The following is a 14514-nucleotide window of genomic DNA, read 5'->3' as shown; positions in this document are numbered from 1 at the left end:
GTTGGGTTAAATCTGAGTTCGGTTCCTAAACGGGAGATTTTATTCCAAAAACCACATGGAATTTGCACAAACCGACTTGGAAACTGTCAATTCGAGAGGAGTGCTTCCTTAAATCAATAATGGTAATAAGGCCGCTCGTATAAAATTTCTCCCGAAGTGTATGATATATTTTTCCTCGTATTGTTAACACAAGTCCAATTCTGAGATCACTTTATCAATGTTGCCCAGTTTGACAAAAAAAAAAAAAAAACGGAGAAAAAAGAAAAAGAAAAGATAAGTACTTCTGACCTAGCCGTGTTTGAGCTGTGAACTTATAGAAGGGGCACATCTAGACAAAGTCAATCACAGGTACTGTCTTATGTCAAGTCGCTTTCTTTTATTCTGAGGCGGTTGATACATGTATGATTATTTCGATTTTGAGGAGGGAAGAGAGATCTTCATGCTATGTGCTTAAGCGAAAAATTTAATGATTTTCATCTCAGCCATTCATATATTTCTTTTTCTAATGAGTGATAATCTTGAGAGGTATAATTTTGTTCTACAGATACTGTCATTCCACTGGGCTTTTTAAAATCTTTTGACCAATAGAAAACAGAATTAACATTTCTAAAAACACAGTATGCTGAGATTAAAAAAAAAAAAAAAAGTGAAAGAGTGGACTAGCGGCTGACGGTGGTGGTCATTGTGTGGAGTGCAGTAGTGTCGGCGTTGTCACCTGTGGTGGCACTGCTGTCGCTGACTGCACCTGAGAGAATACTCACAGCAAAAAACATAAATTGTTACCAAAAAAACAGAGAACGCTCTCGACCCCTGCATCTGAGTGCCACTCATGATGGTTTGCGATCCCTCCACCACTTATGCTTAGTGGGGTGACAACTGCTGTTTGGCAAGGGCTAGGCAGCACGTCGCCATGGTCGTGCAACCTTGGCCAGGTCGGTCTCACCAAGGATCATGTTGCCACGATCGTGTAACCTTGGCTTGAGGTTAACTTTAGCCAATCGATGCGAAAGAAAAGTCATGATACCACTAGTTTGTTCGGGAAACGCTAACGTGGCAGTCTCGGTCAGCATTCGTATGCATGTTTAAAATATGAACTAATGTGATCAAATGAACATGTTGTTAGTAGAGATTCAAATGGCCAGAAAAAAGTTGCAGGATGGATCATGATCGCCTCTTTTCTGAAAATGCAGGGACGATGGCTGCTTTCGTTCCAACAGAGACAGAAAACATCATGTTGTAAAATTCTGAATGAGATGAGAGATGAAATCAAGATTTGATTTGTTCGGAGTCCTCGTGGGCTGTGACTGAGGCGATGGCTACGTGATTGCTATCAGGGCCTGTGTGCCAATCCTTCTCTGATTCTTCGGATCTGTACCGATGATGTGATCGAAGAGCAGTCCTCTTCTCTGGTTTGTCTTCCACCCAATCAGAACCAAAAAAGACGAGAAGACTTAACTTTTCAAGTCAATCGCCGGCCGTGAACTCAAATCATAGTACGCTCGACCTCCAAAGAGATCCAATTCAAGGGTCGAAGGCGAATCTCAGTGAGATCGTCGTGGCTCTGAGGGCAGGCCACCGCGTTTGCTCTTTCGGGTCCTCTACTCTCAGTTGACCCAGTCAACTGGCGTGTTTACGTGAGAAAAGATTCGACGAGACATCCATATAATGCGATCTTTAGTTTGAGCCACTGAATCTCACTGAAGCCCCTTCCGTCTCTGCTACATGCCAGAGAAGCTCCCCTGTTTCTGTCCGTTCTTGTGCTCCTACCGTTCCGTCTAAAATTCCTGAAATGGGTGCCGAAAGCTCCATAAGTTCCAAGGTTTTGCTTCGCCATGTCATTAGCGTTTTGACGATTATTTCTTTGGAAAACCGGGTTGCATCTGTGGGCTTGAAGGATGAATTCTGCGATCCTGCCGAGTGCGGTAAGGACATGATGGGTCATCCCTTCTGGAGCGACACTAAACTATCAACCAATCGAAGTTCTCCAACTGAGTGTGATGATCAGCCACCGCTCAAACTGCACCCTTTTGCGGAGTCCCTTGTCGAGTATGATAATCAATCTCTTAGTTTGAGCTCGGACTTCGAGAGAACGGGCAACGCTTGTTTTGCTCCAACTACACCGCCCGGTGAATCTGGTACTAATGTTTCCGGCTTTGAACTGCCCTCCTTCCTTAATTCCACTGGGACGCCTTCATACCTAGCATTTCTCCATTACCGCAGCAGCTACCCAAATGTTGATCATCCATTTCCTTACTTGACTTGCCTCTCCGTTGGGGCCAACCGCACTTGCGTCGCTCTTGTAAGTCAACCAAAAGACCCACATCTTAATCTGTCGGCGTGGGCGAGTCATGTTTTTGTACCTGTGGAATTATCCGACTCTAGTATTGAGGAAATGAAAAATGGTGAGTACGAGAAGGGGTTGAAGGACGGGTTTACAGTGATATGGAATTTAACCTCCTGGGACAGTTGTGTTAAATGCAAAAAAAGTGGAGGCAAATGCATCAAACAGGATGAAGGTTTTTTTCTGTGCGTCTGTTCTGGTACCGCTTATCCGCTTACTTGCAAAGGTAAACACTTTTCAGATAATTCCCTGTAATAGCAATAATTCAAGTTCTCCCATGTGTTCTTCGGTGAATGTCCTTGCCATGCTCTCCAAACTTGATAAGGACTTCAAAGGAAGAGCAAGAACTTTTTGGCTTCCCTTGGTTATCTATTCTCATCAGTTTCTTTTTGCCCGCCTTGGCTTCATTCACCACGCCCTTACATTTCTTTACCATATCTTTTAGACAATCCTCCTGTAGTAGTCAGATGAATTCATAGCATTGTCAATTTCTGACTCGCATCAAAGCTGAAGAACGAACAGCATCTTGGTATCACAGATGCATACTACATAAGTCTCGGTGCAGCCTCTTCTGTGGATCTTGAACGTGCATTAATCATGCGCTCAGCTCAGTAAATAGAGAATTTTTTAAGAGTGCCACTGTTTTCTTAGTCAGTTCCAACGTGCATGCAGCGATGCGTTGAGGATTATAGATGATTTAGAGAGGAAAATGTAGAGTGAAGAGCTTTCTGCTCGTGTGTTTGCTCATGCTTGTTTTGCATCAGCTTAGACATAAAACACTCCATTCAGCTTAGTTCTGACAATCTCCATATTACATGTATCTCTAGTTAAACCCATTTGTTCCTTAGATGTGTTAAGTGATATTCAGATCGGAATTTCTGTTAGATCTCGGAAGCCATAAAAGATTTATACATCGTACATGAATGTCATTGTATTATGATAATCCATCAGCAACTTCTAAACTAGATATCCGTGAACATCAATATTAAAATCTGCTCCCTAACTTGTCTTTCTTTTCTTTTGTTTCTTTATTTTCGCTTTGGAAATTCAAACCTACACCCATTTCTGAACTGAATTGAATTGTTATGGTCGATAAAATGGTTTAGGCGAATTTGAAGTCTCAGATTGCTCTCTCTTTGTGCTATCGACCTAACCTAGCCCCATCTAGGAAGGCCAGCCCCGATTAAATTTAGAGGGCCTATATGCCTCGACCCTCTCAAGTGAATTCACCTGTCTCGCTCTTTCCGTCACATTTTTCAATTGTCCTGTAGTTTCCTAGAAACAGCATGAGAGAATAATAGAATTCGTCCTCGGGCTGTATAGACTTCACTTTTCCAAGTCAATCGCCAGCCTTCAATGCGAAAGAAAGAAGTGTTGCTTGACCTGACCCAATGAATTGTGGGGACTCCCCACTTAAATATGGCGAAAGTGAAAGCTTTTGCATTTAAATGATCCAAATTTACGAGTAGTTGTATTAGGCGCAACACATTTAGATCATCCAATCCAATGATATACCGAGTGCCGTAGCCGGATCATTGTTCTGTCATATCGTCCCGCATTATTATGCTTTTTCCTGTATGCTCTCTCTCTCTCTCTCACCTATACTCCCGACATTTGTTCCGTCCTCCAGGAATCTCTAAGCTATCAACATAAATGAATTCATGTTGAACAAAAGTAGCATCATCTTACTAATCATGCAGTCTCTCCATTCGCTTAGAAACCTCGTACTATTAACCTTTTGATAATCGTTGGGATACACGTGTGAATAATGTTAGAAAAGCCTCATATCGGATATTTGGTGTGGTGGCTTAAGTTTTTGAGTGAAGATGTGTCTAACTAAATATGTTGGTAGAGTCGGATTTGACCTCTGTCTTGGCGATCTCCCGTATAGAACATATAACCATCTCAATTTTGTATTTAATTACTTTATCTCCCTCAAAAATTTGTAATTTGCGTCATCTTGCCCCAGATTTTTTTTCCTTATCCTGTTTTCAATTAGCATGAAGCTATGTAGAGATTGAGACACGACGCCAGAAATCAAATTGTAGAGGCACGATGAAACTCAGGTACAAAGTTGAAGGGACGATGTGTCTGAGCACTTCCCCAATTTCAGTTTCGCCAGTCATTTCCAGTTTTGTTGGAAGAACCAAGTCAACTCCAACTAATCATACAATTCCACTCACTCCAAGAACGAGAACCTCAAGACTTCACATCTCTCTCTCTCTCTCTCTTTACACAGGATTTCACCATCTTCGACATATCTCCACCACCCCCCATCAATCCTCAACGACCAGAGCCAGGAGCAGAGCCGCCGTCGCACCTCCTCTCTCTCCTCTCCCAATGCACGCTAACCTCTTACTGCTGTTTCTCTTCTCTCTCAGCTTATCACTCCAAGAATCTCTCTCCCACATCGACCCCCACTTCGGAAACTGCAGCCTCCCCGTCGCCTGCGGAGGCCTGAAAATCTCCTTCCCGTTCTACGTCCTCGACCGGCAGCCCTCCTACTGCGGTTTCCCGGGCTTCAACGTGTCCTGTGCCCACGACCGCCTGGTCATCACTCTCTCCGGCGACGACTACGTGGTTCGCGACGTCTTCTACACGAACCAGTCTCTCCGCGTCTCCAACGCCGCCCTCTCTCGACCGCCTCCTCTTACTGCACGCCCGGCTCTCTCAAGAACCTGACCTTCCCATCGGCTCAGTTCCAGCTGAGCCAGAACGTCACCGCCACTCTCTCTCTGTTATACAACTGCAACCTTTCTTCCCGCGCAGACGAGCTTCTGAACTACATGATCAGCTGTTCCGGCGAAGGAGAGGGTGGCGAAAGCGGGGTCGTCCTGGGGATATATGGGGATGGCGAGGATCAAGAAGTGATCGATGCGACGAAAAAGTGCGGGACTTTGGTGGAGGCGCCGGTGGCAGCTGAGTGGAGAGAGGGGGCGCAGATAGGCGAGGCGTTGAGGAGTGGGTTCATGTTGAATTGGACGGCGAACGATTGCAGCAAGTGCCAGGCAAGCGGTGGCAAGTGCGGGTTCGATCACGAGAGCTACCATTTCCAGTGTTACTGCCCTGACCGGCCACATGCTTGGCTTTGCCCCGGTAGGATTACTTCTTTCTCTTCATGAAAAGTCGATTAGATTCTTCGGATTCTGAGGGTCGAGTCGAGTGCACTTCCCTTTCTGCCTAGAATTTGCTGCAACAGGGGCTCCACTAGCTCAACGCGTAGCAGAATTTTCTTGAGGGTCGGAATAACAGAGTCTCTGTCCACCGTCGATATTCCCTATCGTTTCACGACGGTATCTTTCCTTGGTTGATTAGGTAAAGATCTTTTAAGCACCCACAAGTGTTTTGAACGTTTAATCTCATCTGCCTTTGGAAATTGGATGCTGTTGAAGTATCTGTTGTTAAATGGCAACAGTTTGACGCGCGAAGTTCCTCTTGAGATGGCCAATCTGATTCTGCTGGAGGTTCTTGAGCTCTCTGTAATAATCTCAGCGGGAGAATGATGAAATGGCAGAGATAGCTAAGGTGTATGTGAAAAGTAAACCCTTTCTTAACACACTCCGATTTTCGTTGAAAGTGGCCGAGCAAAACATTAATGCTCCTTGAAAGTTCCGAGCAGGACGCGAGCAAAAATGGTTATCGAGTCAAGAGAAGCTTGAACTTGAGAATGCCATGATCATTTCCTCCGCGTTCTTAATAATTCGAAGGCCACATCAACTCCCATCCCTAGTTCGATGTCTTGATACGAAAGCCTCCTTTGCCTTTATCTTCTTTCTCTTTTAACTTTCTACCATCATTTTCGTCCCCAAACTGCTTGTATTTTGTCAATTTGTTCTTCAAGGACAACGCTGTTTATTCGCTCCCAGTGTTTATCAATAGTTTTCCCTCTAATTTTGTTCTTTAGCACGACTACTAAATTAGTCATTTTAAAGACGCGAAATAAGTCACTGTAATGAGTACGGATCAAAATATGATCCCTAAGTTTTTCGATCGTATATGTATGGCACCCTCTCCGACTGTTGCGAAAATCATTCCTGCTGTTGTAAAAAAAGCAATTTCACTATTTTCATCGTAGTCTTGATTGGGAGATTTACCTGACAAGGATTTGTGTCCTTTGCAACAGCGCAACATGGCAGTTTGGTGATGAAAGTCGCAATAGGTACTGCATTCAACCTACTTTCTATTTCACATACTAATCTACCGAGCGGAAACCTTGACAAAGTTTTGCTTTTCCAACATTAGGACCTTCTATTAGTAAAATAATGAACTGAAGTTGTTGCTCACGGATCTTTCGCTTTTCTCTAACCAGCTGCATCGGGAGTTGGAATTGCGATCGTCATTCTTATAGTCTATTCCATCAGGAAGAAATCGAACATAAGAAAACATATGGTTTGGATTACTGGAAAGAGAGAACATTCTGCGGCTGCACAGAAAATTGAGGGATTAATTTCTTCGAGGAGATATACCTACAAAGATATCAAGAGGATGACCAATTCTTTCCAGGAAAAGTTAGGTCAAGGAGGCTATGGTTATGTGTACAAAGGCAAGCTTCGAGACGGTCAACCTGTGGCCGTGAAGCTTCTGAAGAAACTGAAAGGCGATGGGGAAGAATTTATCAATGAAGTCGCGAGCATAAGTAGGACTTCTCATGTCAATGTCGTCAGCCTTCTGGGCTTTTGCTTTGAGGGAAGCAAAAGAGCTCTAGTTTATGAGTTCATGCCTAACGGATCACTGGAAAAGTTCATATTCAAAAGCAACACTTCAGAGGCAAATCAGCAATTGAGTTGGGAGACATTATACAACATCTCCCTAGGCATAGCGCAAGGGCTAGAGTACCTGCATCGAGGCTGTAATGCCAGGATTTTGCATTTTGATATAAAACCTCACAACATTCTTCTCGATCGGAATTATTGTCCCAAGATTTCCGACTTTGGTCTTGCCAAAATATGTCCTAGAGAAGAGAGTATCGTGTCGATGTTGGGTGCGCGCGGCACTGTAGGCTACATTGCTCCGGAATTGGTCATAAGGAACATCGGAGGGGTCTCTCACAAATCGGATGTCTACAGTTACGGCATGATGGTTATGGAAATGGTCGGCGGGAGAAAGAACTTTGAAGTTGGGGTGGACCGTACTAGCGAAATATATTTCCCTCATTGGATTCACCAACGTCTCGAACTTCAGGAAGAACTCGGGTTGCGTGGTATCACGAATGAGGAAGATGAAGGAATCGCTAAGAAGATGATCATAATCAGCTTGTGGTGCATTCAGATTAATCCGAGAGATTGACCAGCAATGAGTCAAGTCGTGGAGATGCTAAAAGGAAGTGTTGAGGCCTTGCAAATTCCTGCCAAGCCAACCTTGGCATCCCCGCCATCGAGATCCCCAGTAGCTACTACAGACGAGAGTTCCTTGCTGCAATTTGAGATCACTACAGCATCTGTATAAAGTTATATCAGATACTTATTTTGAGATTTTTCTTCCTTTGTTTGCTTCGGTGGTAATTTCATAGAGAGTAAATGGAGTACCACGAGGGAAACTTGTGTGCTTCCCATTCACAAGAGCTTAAATTTTAATCCTAAATCTTTTGATTGTGGCTATTTAGTCATAACATTTTCGATGATTAGGCAATTTAGTCCCAAATCTTTTAGTTATATCCATTTGGTCATAAACCTTTAGAAGTTTTATCAATTTAGTCATATACCTATTATTTGAGTGGTTGAGCGAAAGGATTGCATTGACAATTTGTCTTGGCTCATTGTGAAGACATCAAGAAGATGACCGACTCTTTCGAAGAAAAGGTAGGTTAGGGAGGCTATGGCTGCGTGTGCAAAGGTGTGCGAGCATAAGCAGGTCTATAAAAATTACAAGCTACCCTCGAGGTATCGCTAATTACTTTCCTATTAACTACAGGTTAGGCTTTGGTTTGCACGAGGAACAAACTCTAAAGTCAAGGGTCATCTTAGTTTATGTTGGGTTAAATATGAGTTCAGTTCCTAAACGAAAGTATTTTATTCTAGAAATCCCGTTGGAAACTATTAATTCGAGAGGAGAAGTGCTTCTAATCCTTAAATCAATGACGGTAATAAAGTCGCTTGTATAAAATTTCACCGAAAGTGTATAATATTTTTTTCTACTTATGATTAGCTATATTTCGGTATTTAATTCTTTTCTCTTTATATTCAAGAAATTTCGCTCACTGGAATTTGTGAGAGTTTCTCTTCTAGATTGGTCCTTCTTGGGCCTTTTTAACTCCTCTAATCTCTTCTGACTTAAAAAAAAAATCATCACCTAATCTTAAATTAAGCCAAGAAACAAAAACAAAAAACAAAAAAAAAAAAGCTTAAACCGGACAAAGCAGCGTGCAAGTTTCCTCCGTTAACGATTCTGGTTAGTATTACACCGTTAGAATTTCTTAATCTTACGGCACCGTCATGGTAGCCTAGCCGGGTCCCCTCTCTCTTCTGACCAAAAATAAAAAAACTTGCCTCTTAATTCTCCATCTCTCTCTCCCGCGCACTCCCTCTCTCTCTCTCTCCCCGACTCCCCCGACCTCCACTCCCGGCGATGGACCGCGCCGATTACTCGCCCCGCAAAGTCCTCGCCGGCGACGGCGACCTCACGAGGGAGGCGTTCCGTGAAACGTTGCTCAAGGCGCTGCTGGAGGGCGGCTGGTCCTGCATTCCGTCCCAGAGGTACCGGAGAATCCACGCGATCTATGACTACGGCCTGCTCGGCTATGACATCAAGGAGAACCTCTTGAAGTTATGGGATCGGGTTAGTCATGGAACACGAGTTGAGATGAGATGCTTTAGCCAATAGTATTTGAACTAGGGGTTGTCTGCTCCGTTAATATTTTTTTAAATTCTGCTATCAGCATTTTGCTCTCGAGGACAGCATGCGGGCAGTCCCCTTGCCCCATGCCAATCCAGGTCGTCGTCGGGGGGACAACACGGTTCCCATGGTTAATGATGAGAAAACTGGGACTGTCTATCGAGCTGACCATCTCGCTCAGAGATTTCTGTAGGATTCGAGCATTAGTGCGAAGAAGGCTGCGGAACTCGAGCAAGTACTTGCGATGTTGTATTCCCTCTCTAACGATGAATTGGCTGCCAAGATAAAAGAATACCGTATCACTGCTCCAAACACCAAAAATCCTCTCTCCTGTCTCTACTCGTTCAAGTTGAAGTTGGAAACGCCTAGGTCCATCTGGTTTTCAAGCTGAGTAAGTAATACCACCCATGGATGTCACACTGTCATGCTAATGGTAAAGTCGAACCTAATTAACTTCCTTTTGAGAATTGTTAGCTTTTGGTTTTACGTCTTCAGTAAATTTAGTGTGGTTTTTTCATTTTTCTTCTTCCCCAATCTACTGTAGCCGTAGGAGCGACGACGTGAAAGTTGAAACTGCACAAGGCAATTTTGCCCGTTTCAAATCCCGATTTAAGTATGACAACCATAGGCTCCCCCGTGCTATAGCTCATATTGGTCAGGCTTTCAGAGAAGAGGTTGTGCGTCATCTGATCATCCTAGATCTTGCATGTCCACATGCTTGGGTTTTATGCGTGATTTCTGCCCTGATATACCATACCATAGCATAAATTGTCTTAAGTAAGATTTGACTTTGCTTAAGACGTGATCTCCACTGCTGTATTAGAGATAGTGTCATTATCTTCACCGGGCCCTTGTATTTTTAATCTACGATTGATTATAATGCTGTTAACACGTGTAGATTTCTCCTTCCCGTCGTCTTGTGATGGTCCAGGAGTCCACTGTCGCTGAGATCCAGCATTTTGTCGATCCGGAAGATAAAACCCCATGGTAAGTTTTCTGCAGTTGCAGATGTGGAAACTTTTGTGTTCCCAAGGGAACGACAAATGTCAGGCCAATATTCGATTAAAAGACAGCTTGGTGAAGCAGTTTCAGAGGTTAGCTTGAATCATCTTTTGGACTTAATTTTTCTTACCCCAACTTATTCACTTTGAGTCTCCCAAATTTCGATTTTTAATTTTAGGGAACTGTTAACAATGAGACTCTCGGCTACTTTATTGGCAGAGTCTTTTTATTTTTAACTCGCCTTGGCATAGAAGAGGATCGCTTGCGGTTTAGGCAGCGTCTTCGGAATGAAAGGGCTCCCTGTGCAGCAGATTGTTGGGTTGCTGAAATTGAGTGTTCCTACGGTTGGATTGAGTGTGTTGAAATTGCAGATAGGCCAGCATATGATTTACAAGCACATATGGTAAGAGTTATGTTGCGTTCTTCCAAGTACTTTTCTTTTTTTTTTTTGGAAACTGAAAGAAAGATATGCATCTTTTGTTGTCTCAATAAGTGAAATTGATTTTAGCATATGGTCCTCTCGAGTCTTTTGGAGTGATGATTGTATCATTTGACAGGAGAAAAGTGGGGTTGCTCTTCTTGACAATGAAAAACTTACTGAAACCAGAGAAGAAGTGGTAATTCTTCGAACTAATTAATTTTGCTAGCTACTCTTGGAGTACATGGAGCAGGTTTCTGCCTTCATTTGTGAATACTTGAGTTTGTTATCATTTGACAGGGGGAAAGTGGAGTTGCTCTTCTTGACAATAGAAAACTTACTCAAACCATAGAAGTGATGGTAATTCTTCATACTAGTTAATTTTGCTAGCTGTTCTTGGAGTGGATGGAGCAAGTTCCTGCCCTTTATTTATGAATGCTTGAGTTTGTTATCATTTGACAGGAGAAAAATGAACTTGCTCTTTGTAACAAGGGAAAAATTACTCAAACCGTAAAAGTGGTGGTAATTCTTCAGACTAGTTAATTTTGCTAGCCATTCTTGGAGTACATGGAGCAGGTTTCTGTCCTTTATTTGTGAATGCTTGAGTTTGTTATCATGATTAACTAATTGAAGTATGAATGCAGAGATTGGTCATTGTTCCAAACGAGAAGGAACTAGGTCATGCCTTTGAGGGAAATCAAAAGATGGTGGGTGAATCTCTTTTGATATATGCTGGAGGTTCCTTGGCTTTGGGTCTTTCGTTAAGTATATTCGGAATCTGTGGCTTTACACTATGCTTGCACTTGTCTTGTTAATACCAGGCAATGAGTGAATTGGAAGCTTTGGAGATGAAGGCTGCTTTAATATCCAAAGGGGAGGCTGTATTTCCTGTACGCACATTGGGGAGGACAGTAACAATCAAGGATAACATGGTCGATATTTCTAAGAAGAGGATGAGGGAACAGAAGAGGGTTTTTACACCATCTGTTATTGAACCGTCTTTCGGCATTGAATGCATAATACACTGCCTTTTTTAGCATTCTTTCTATACAAGTCGCAGCAAAGCGGGGGATGAACAAGTAAATGTGTTCCGCTTCCCTCCACTTGTGGCACCTTTCCAATGTGCTGTTTTCCCATTAAGAAAGAAGCCAGAGTATGAGAAAGAAGTTCAACTTATTAGCAAATCACTGACTGATGCTGGTGTTTCTCACAGGAGTTCCATCACAGGTACTTATCCAATATAGAATTTAGTTTCTTAATGTATTGCATGAAAATAAGTTTCCTTTGTCAAAATTTACATGAAGCTTATATCTTGGTCACTCTCTTTTCTTTACTCACCATAGAAGGGGATTTTATCAAGGGGTGTTAACGCATGTTTCCTTGAAATTGTAGTCATTTATCATGCTAGGATCGGCTCCAAAGGTTGATGGACATCTTTTATCTTTTTCCGTTTTCTTTCTTAAAACAGAGATATATGTTGATCCTTCTTTTTTGTTCCTGTTCACGATGTAAGGCAAGATTTTCTAGAGGGGTTTGAATGCTCGTTTTTCTGAGATGGAGTTGTTTTATCCTAATGCTAGTGTCAGCTCCAGAATGAATTGGCATCTTCCATTTCTTTTTCTTGTTAAAATCTGAGCTATGATTTGTGGAAATTTCTAAGGTTCGTGTCAGGTTTGCAGATCTGAGTGATACACAAATATCGTGTACGAGAACTTGTTTTGTTTTGGAGCTGTATATTTGGATTGAGATTTATCTTCTTATCCTTGGTGAAAGCACCAATGGATGATCACCTGCTACTGTGCCCTGGCTCTGTTCACACGCGACTCCATGGGGAATACCGATGAGCTTGGCGTGCCCTTTGTAATCGCCGTCGATTCAGAAGTTGATGTGTCCATTCAAGATAGGGACAGCGGAGATGAAGTTCGAGTAAGCGCGAGGAGAGCAGCCAAAGTCGTGAAGGAGTTGATTGACGGGCGCGGTACCTGGTCCGACATATGTTCGCATTTCGCACATCGTGCAGGGATAGGGAAAGAAGAGATGAAGGTCGAGCAAGCATGGGGAAGGCGGCCAAAGTTGTGAAGGAGGTGATTGACGGATGTTCGCGTTTCCCACGTCGGGTTAGGGATAGGGACAACAGAGATGAAGCTCGAGTAAGCATAGGGAAAGTGGCCTTAGTCGTGGAGGAGGTGATTGACGGGCTTAGCCTATGCACTTTATTCTATGGATGAAGGATCTTGTTGATCGTCGGTACCTGTTCCGACATATGTTCACGGTTTCCCACGTCTTGTTTGAGCTACTCACACAATTGTTTACTTTAACTTTGCATCAGTTGCAGTCAAACAAATGGTATATACTGTTGATATGTCTTTTGTTCATGTCTTTTGAGTGTGGCAACACGGCGATAAAAACGAACAGGAAGTTGCAGATCTGTGTTGGTCTCTTCTCTTGATTTTCTACCTCTAATTTTTCATGCCAATCGTCTTGCTGTTCAGTCTAAAGTACGCGGAATGTTGCAGTGTTTACATGTGCCTTTAGGGGGGGGACTTACTTCCTCCGAAAAGAGGATTTCTAAACGTGATGATAACATAGACCCTAATTCATGTACTCTTCATTATGAAACATAGAGAAATATATAAAAAATTTCACAATTCTATCGTCCACATTGTACTTAACTTGGTGTCAGAGCCAGAGGAAACTCTAACTACACTAGCGAGGTGCACATTGCACCCGGTGCTCACGATCGAAGCACAGCCCTATGCCATACCTCGTGTCATTTTCTTCTCCCTGTTACTTCTACAATCTCAATACCGGTCCTCAACATTGTTTGTCGAGCTGCATGGGATCATGACGAGCAAGATGAGGATCTACATTGCAATGAAGTTCGTCCAGCTGTAGATATTTTTCGAAGATGAAGGTGAACAAACGAAAACAAAAATAAAACAACGTTGTTTTGTGCACGCCATATAGCCGGAGGTGACATTTAGGACGATTGGTCACGACTAGATTGACATCTAAAAATTTTCAAGCGATAAGTGGCCGAAAGAAATTTCACGCAAAGGTGTAAGATTGCGTCAGGATAATTGATTAGGGCTGTACTGAAATCCACTCAAGAGGCCAGCATCGTTGCCCTAAAAAAATAATTTTAAATGGTCAATGGACTGAAATCCACTCAGAAGGCCATGCTTTACTGAGAAGAGAATGGTTGTCAAAGTAACTTTTGTTTACCTAGATGACCTAGTTATTTGAAGTGACAGAATGTATGATTAAATTTTAAGTGACGTTCCTCAATGCATTGTTGTCATCCTGAAAAGTTTATTAGCTTAGATTTTGAAAAAAAATAAAACGACATCATTAGTGCCATAATTTTCGCAAGGTAATATATATTTAATTGATCATTTAAGTGTCATAATTTTGAAAAAAATTATTCACTTGAGTTACTTAGGCTACATATCTACGAGAACGAAAACAAATATTGCTTGGATGACAAGCAATGAATCTTGCAATTGGGAAAAGGCCACACAGCTTCTCTTGTTTCTGTTCTCCATTGCAAATTCCGGAAGCAGTTCCCATTGACCCGCAATTTTTTTATTTGCTAATGAAGATGGGGTGTAGGGTTTTCGATTGAAACCTAATTTAGCCTTAGATCATCAATTTGGGTAAGGAAAAGGCTTAAACGATGTTGTTTTACATGCTTTCAAAGATATCATTTTCTTGAATAACCACATTGGAACATTTTATATTTAATTATGCCAAGTAGGATCTTCAATTAATAGAAATCGCGGATCCCACTCAAAATGAATGTTTTTTTTTTTCATTTTTGAATTATGGCAGGAAGTGTTCGCTTGAAAAGTTATGATAACAAAGTGAGCTATCTTATGAAATTATGCCACCGTTAATGTTCTTTATTCGCTTAATTTTAGAG

The 14514-nt window shown here is 42.3% G+C and overlaps 2 protein-coding genes and 1 pseudogene across 2 annotated transcripts; all 3 read left to right on the top strand.

The window, feature by feature from the left end:
- The first annotated feature begins 1516 nt into the window (after positions 1-1516).
- Positions 1517-7627, top strand: LOC115750427 (LEAF RUST 10 DISEASE-RESISTANCE LOCUS RECEPTOR-LIKE PROTEIN KINASE-like 2.1). The gene is made up of 3 exons (XM_048278730.1): positions 1517-2567; positions 6465-6500; positions 6651-7627. The coding sequence occupies exons 1-3, from the start codon at positions 1790-1792 to the stop codon at positions 7625-7627; spliced, it is 1791 nt and encodes a 596-aa protein (XP_048134687.1). The 5' UTR covers positions 1517-1789.
- Positions 7628-8840: 1213 nt separating this feature from the next.
- Positions 8841-9487, top strand: LOC115750446 (glycine--tRNA ligase, mitochondrial 1-like). The gene is made up of 2 exons (XM_030687819.2): positions 8841-9115; positions 9216-9487. The coding sequence occupies exons 1-2, from the start codon at positions 8906-8908 to the stop codon at positions 9363-9365; spliced, it is 360 nt and encodes a 119-aa protein (XP_030543679.1). The 5' UTR covers positions 8841-8905; the 3' UTR covers positions 9366-9487.
- LOC115754153 lies at positions 9417-12939 on the top strand (annotated as a pseudogene).
- Positions 12940-14514: the final 1575 nt, after the last annotated feature.

Source organism: Rhodamnia argentea, chromosome 5 (assembly GCF_020921035.1).
Source record: "Rhodamnia argentea isolate NSW1041297 chromosome 5, ASM2092103v1, whole genome shotgun sequence".
Taxonomy (NCBI): domain Eukaryota; kingdom Viridiplantae; phylum Streptophyta; class Magnoliopsida; order Myrtales; family Myrtaceae; genus Rhodamnia; species Rhodamnia argentea.
This window is presented reverse-complemented; position numbering and strand designations above follow the sequence as displayed.

What these genes read in the sequence shown, in the direction of transcription:
- LOC115750446 (XM_030687819.2), top strand. Translation starts at nt 8,906, where the DNA reads ATGGACCGCGCCGATTACTCGCCCCGCAAAGTCCTCGCCGGCGACGGC. An exon ending in TCTTGAAGTTATGGGATCGG is followed by an intron (nt 9,116 to 9,215) that starts GTTAGTCATGGA and finishes TTCTGCTATCAG; the next exon opens with CATTTTGCTCTCGAGGACAG.
- LOC115750427 (XM_048278730.1), top strand. Translation starts at nt 1,790, where the DNA reads ATGGGTGCCGAAAGCTCCATAAGTTCCAAGGTTTTGCTTCGCCATGTC. An exon ending in TTATCCGCTTACTTGCAAAG is followed by an intron (nt 2,568 to 6,464) that starts GTAAACACTTTT and finishes CCTTTGCAACAG; the next exon opens with CGCAACATGGCAGTTTGGTG. An exon ending in GGTGATGAAAGTCGCAATAG is followed by an intron (nt 6,501 to 6,650) that starts GTACTGCATTCA and finishes TTCTCTAACCAG; the next exon opens with CTGCATCGGGAGTTGGAATT.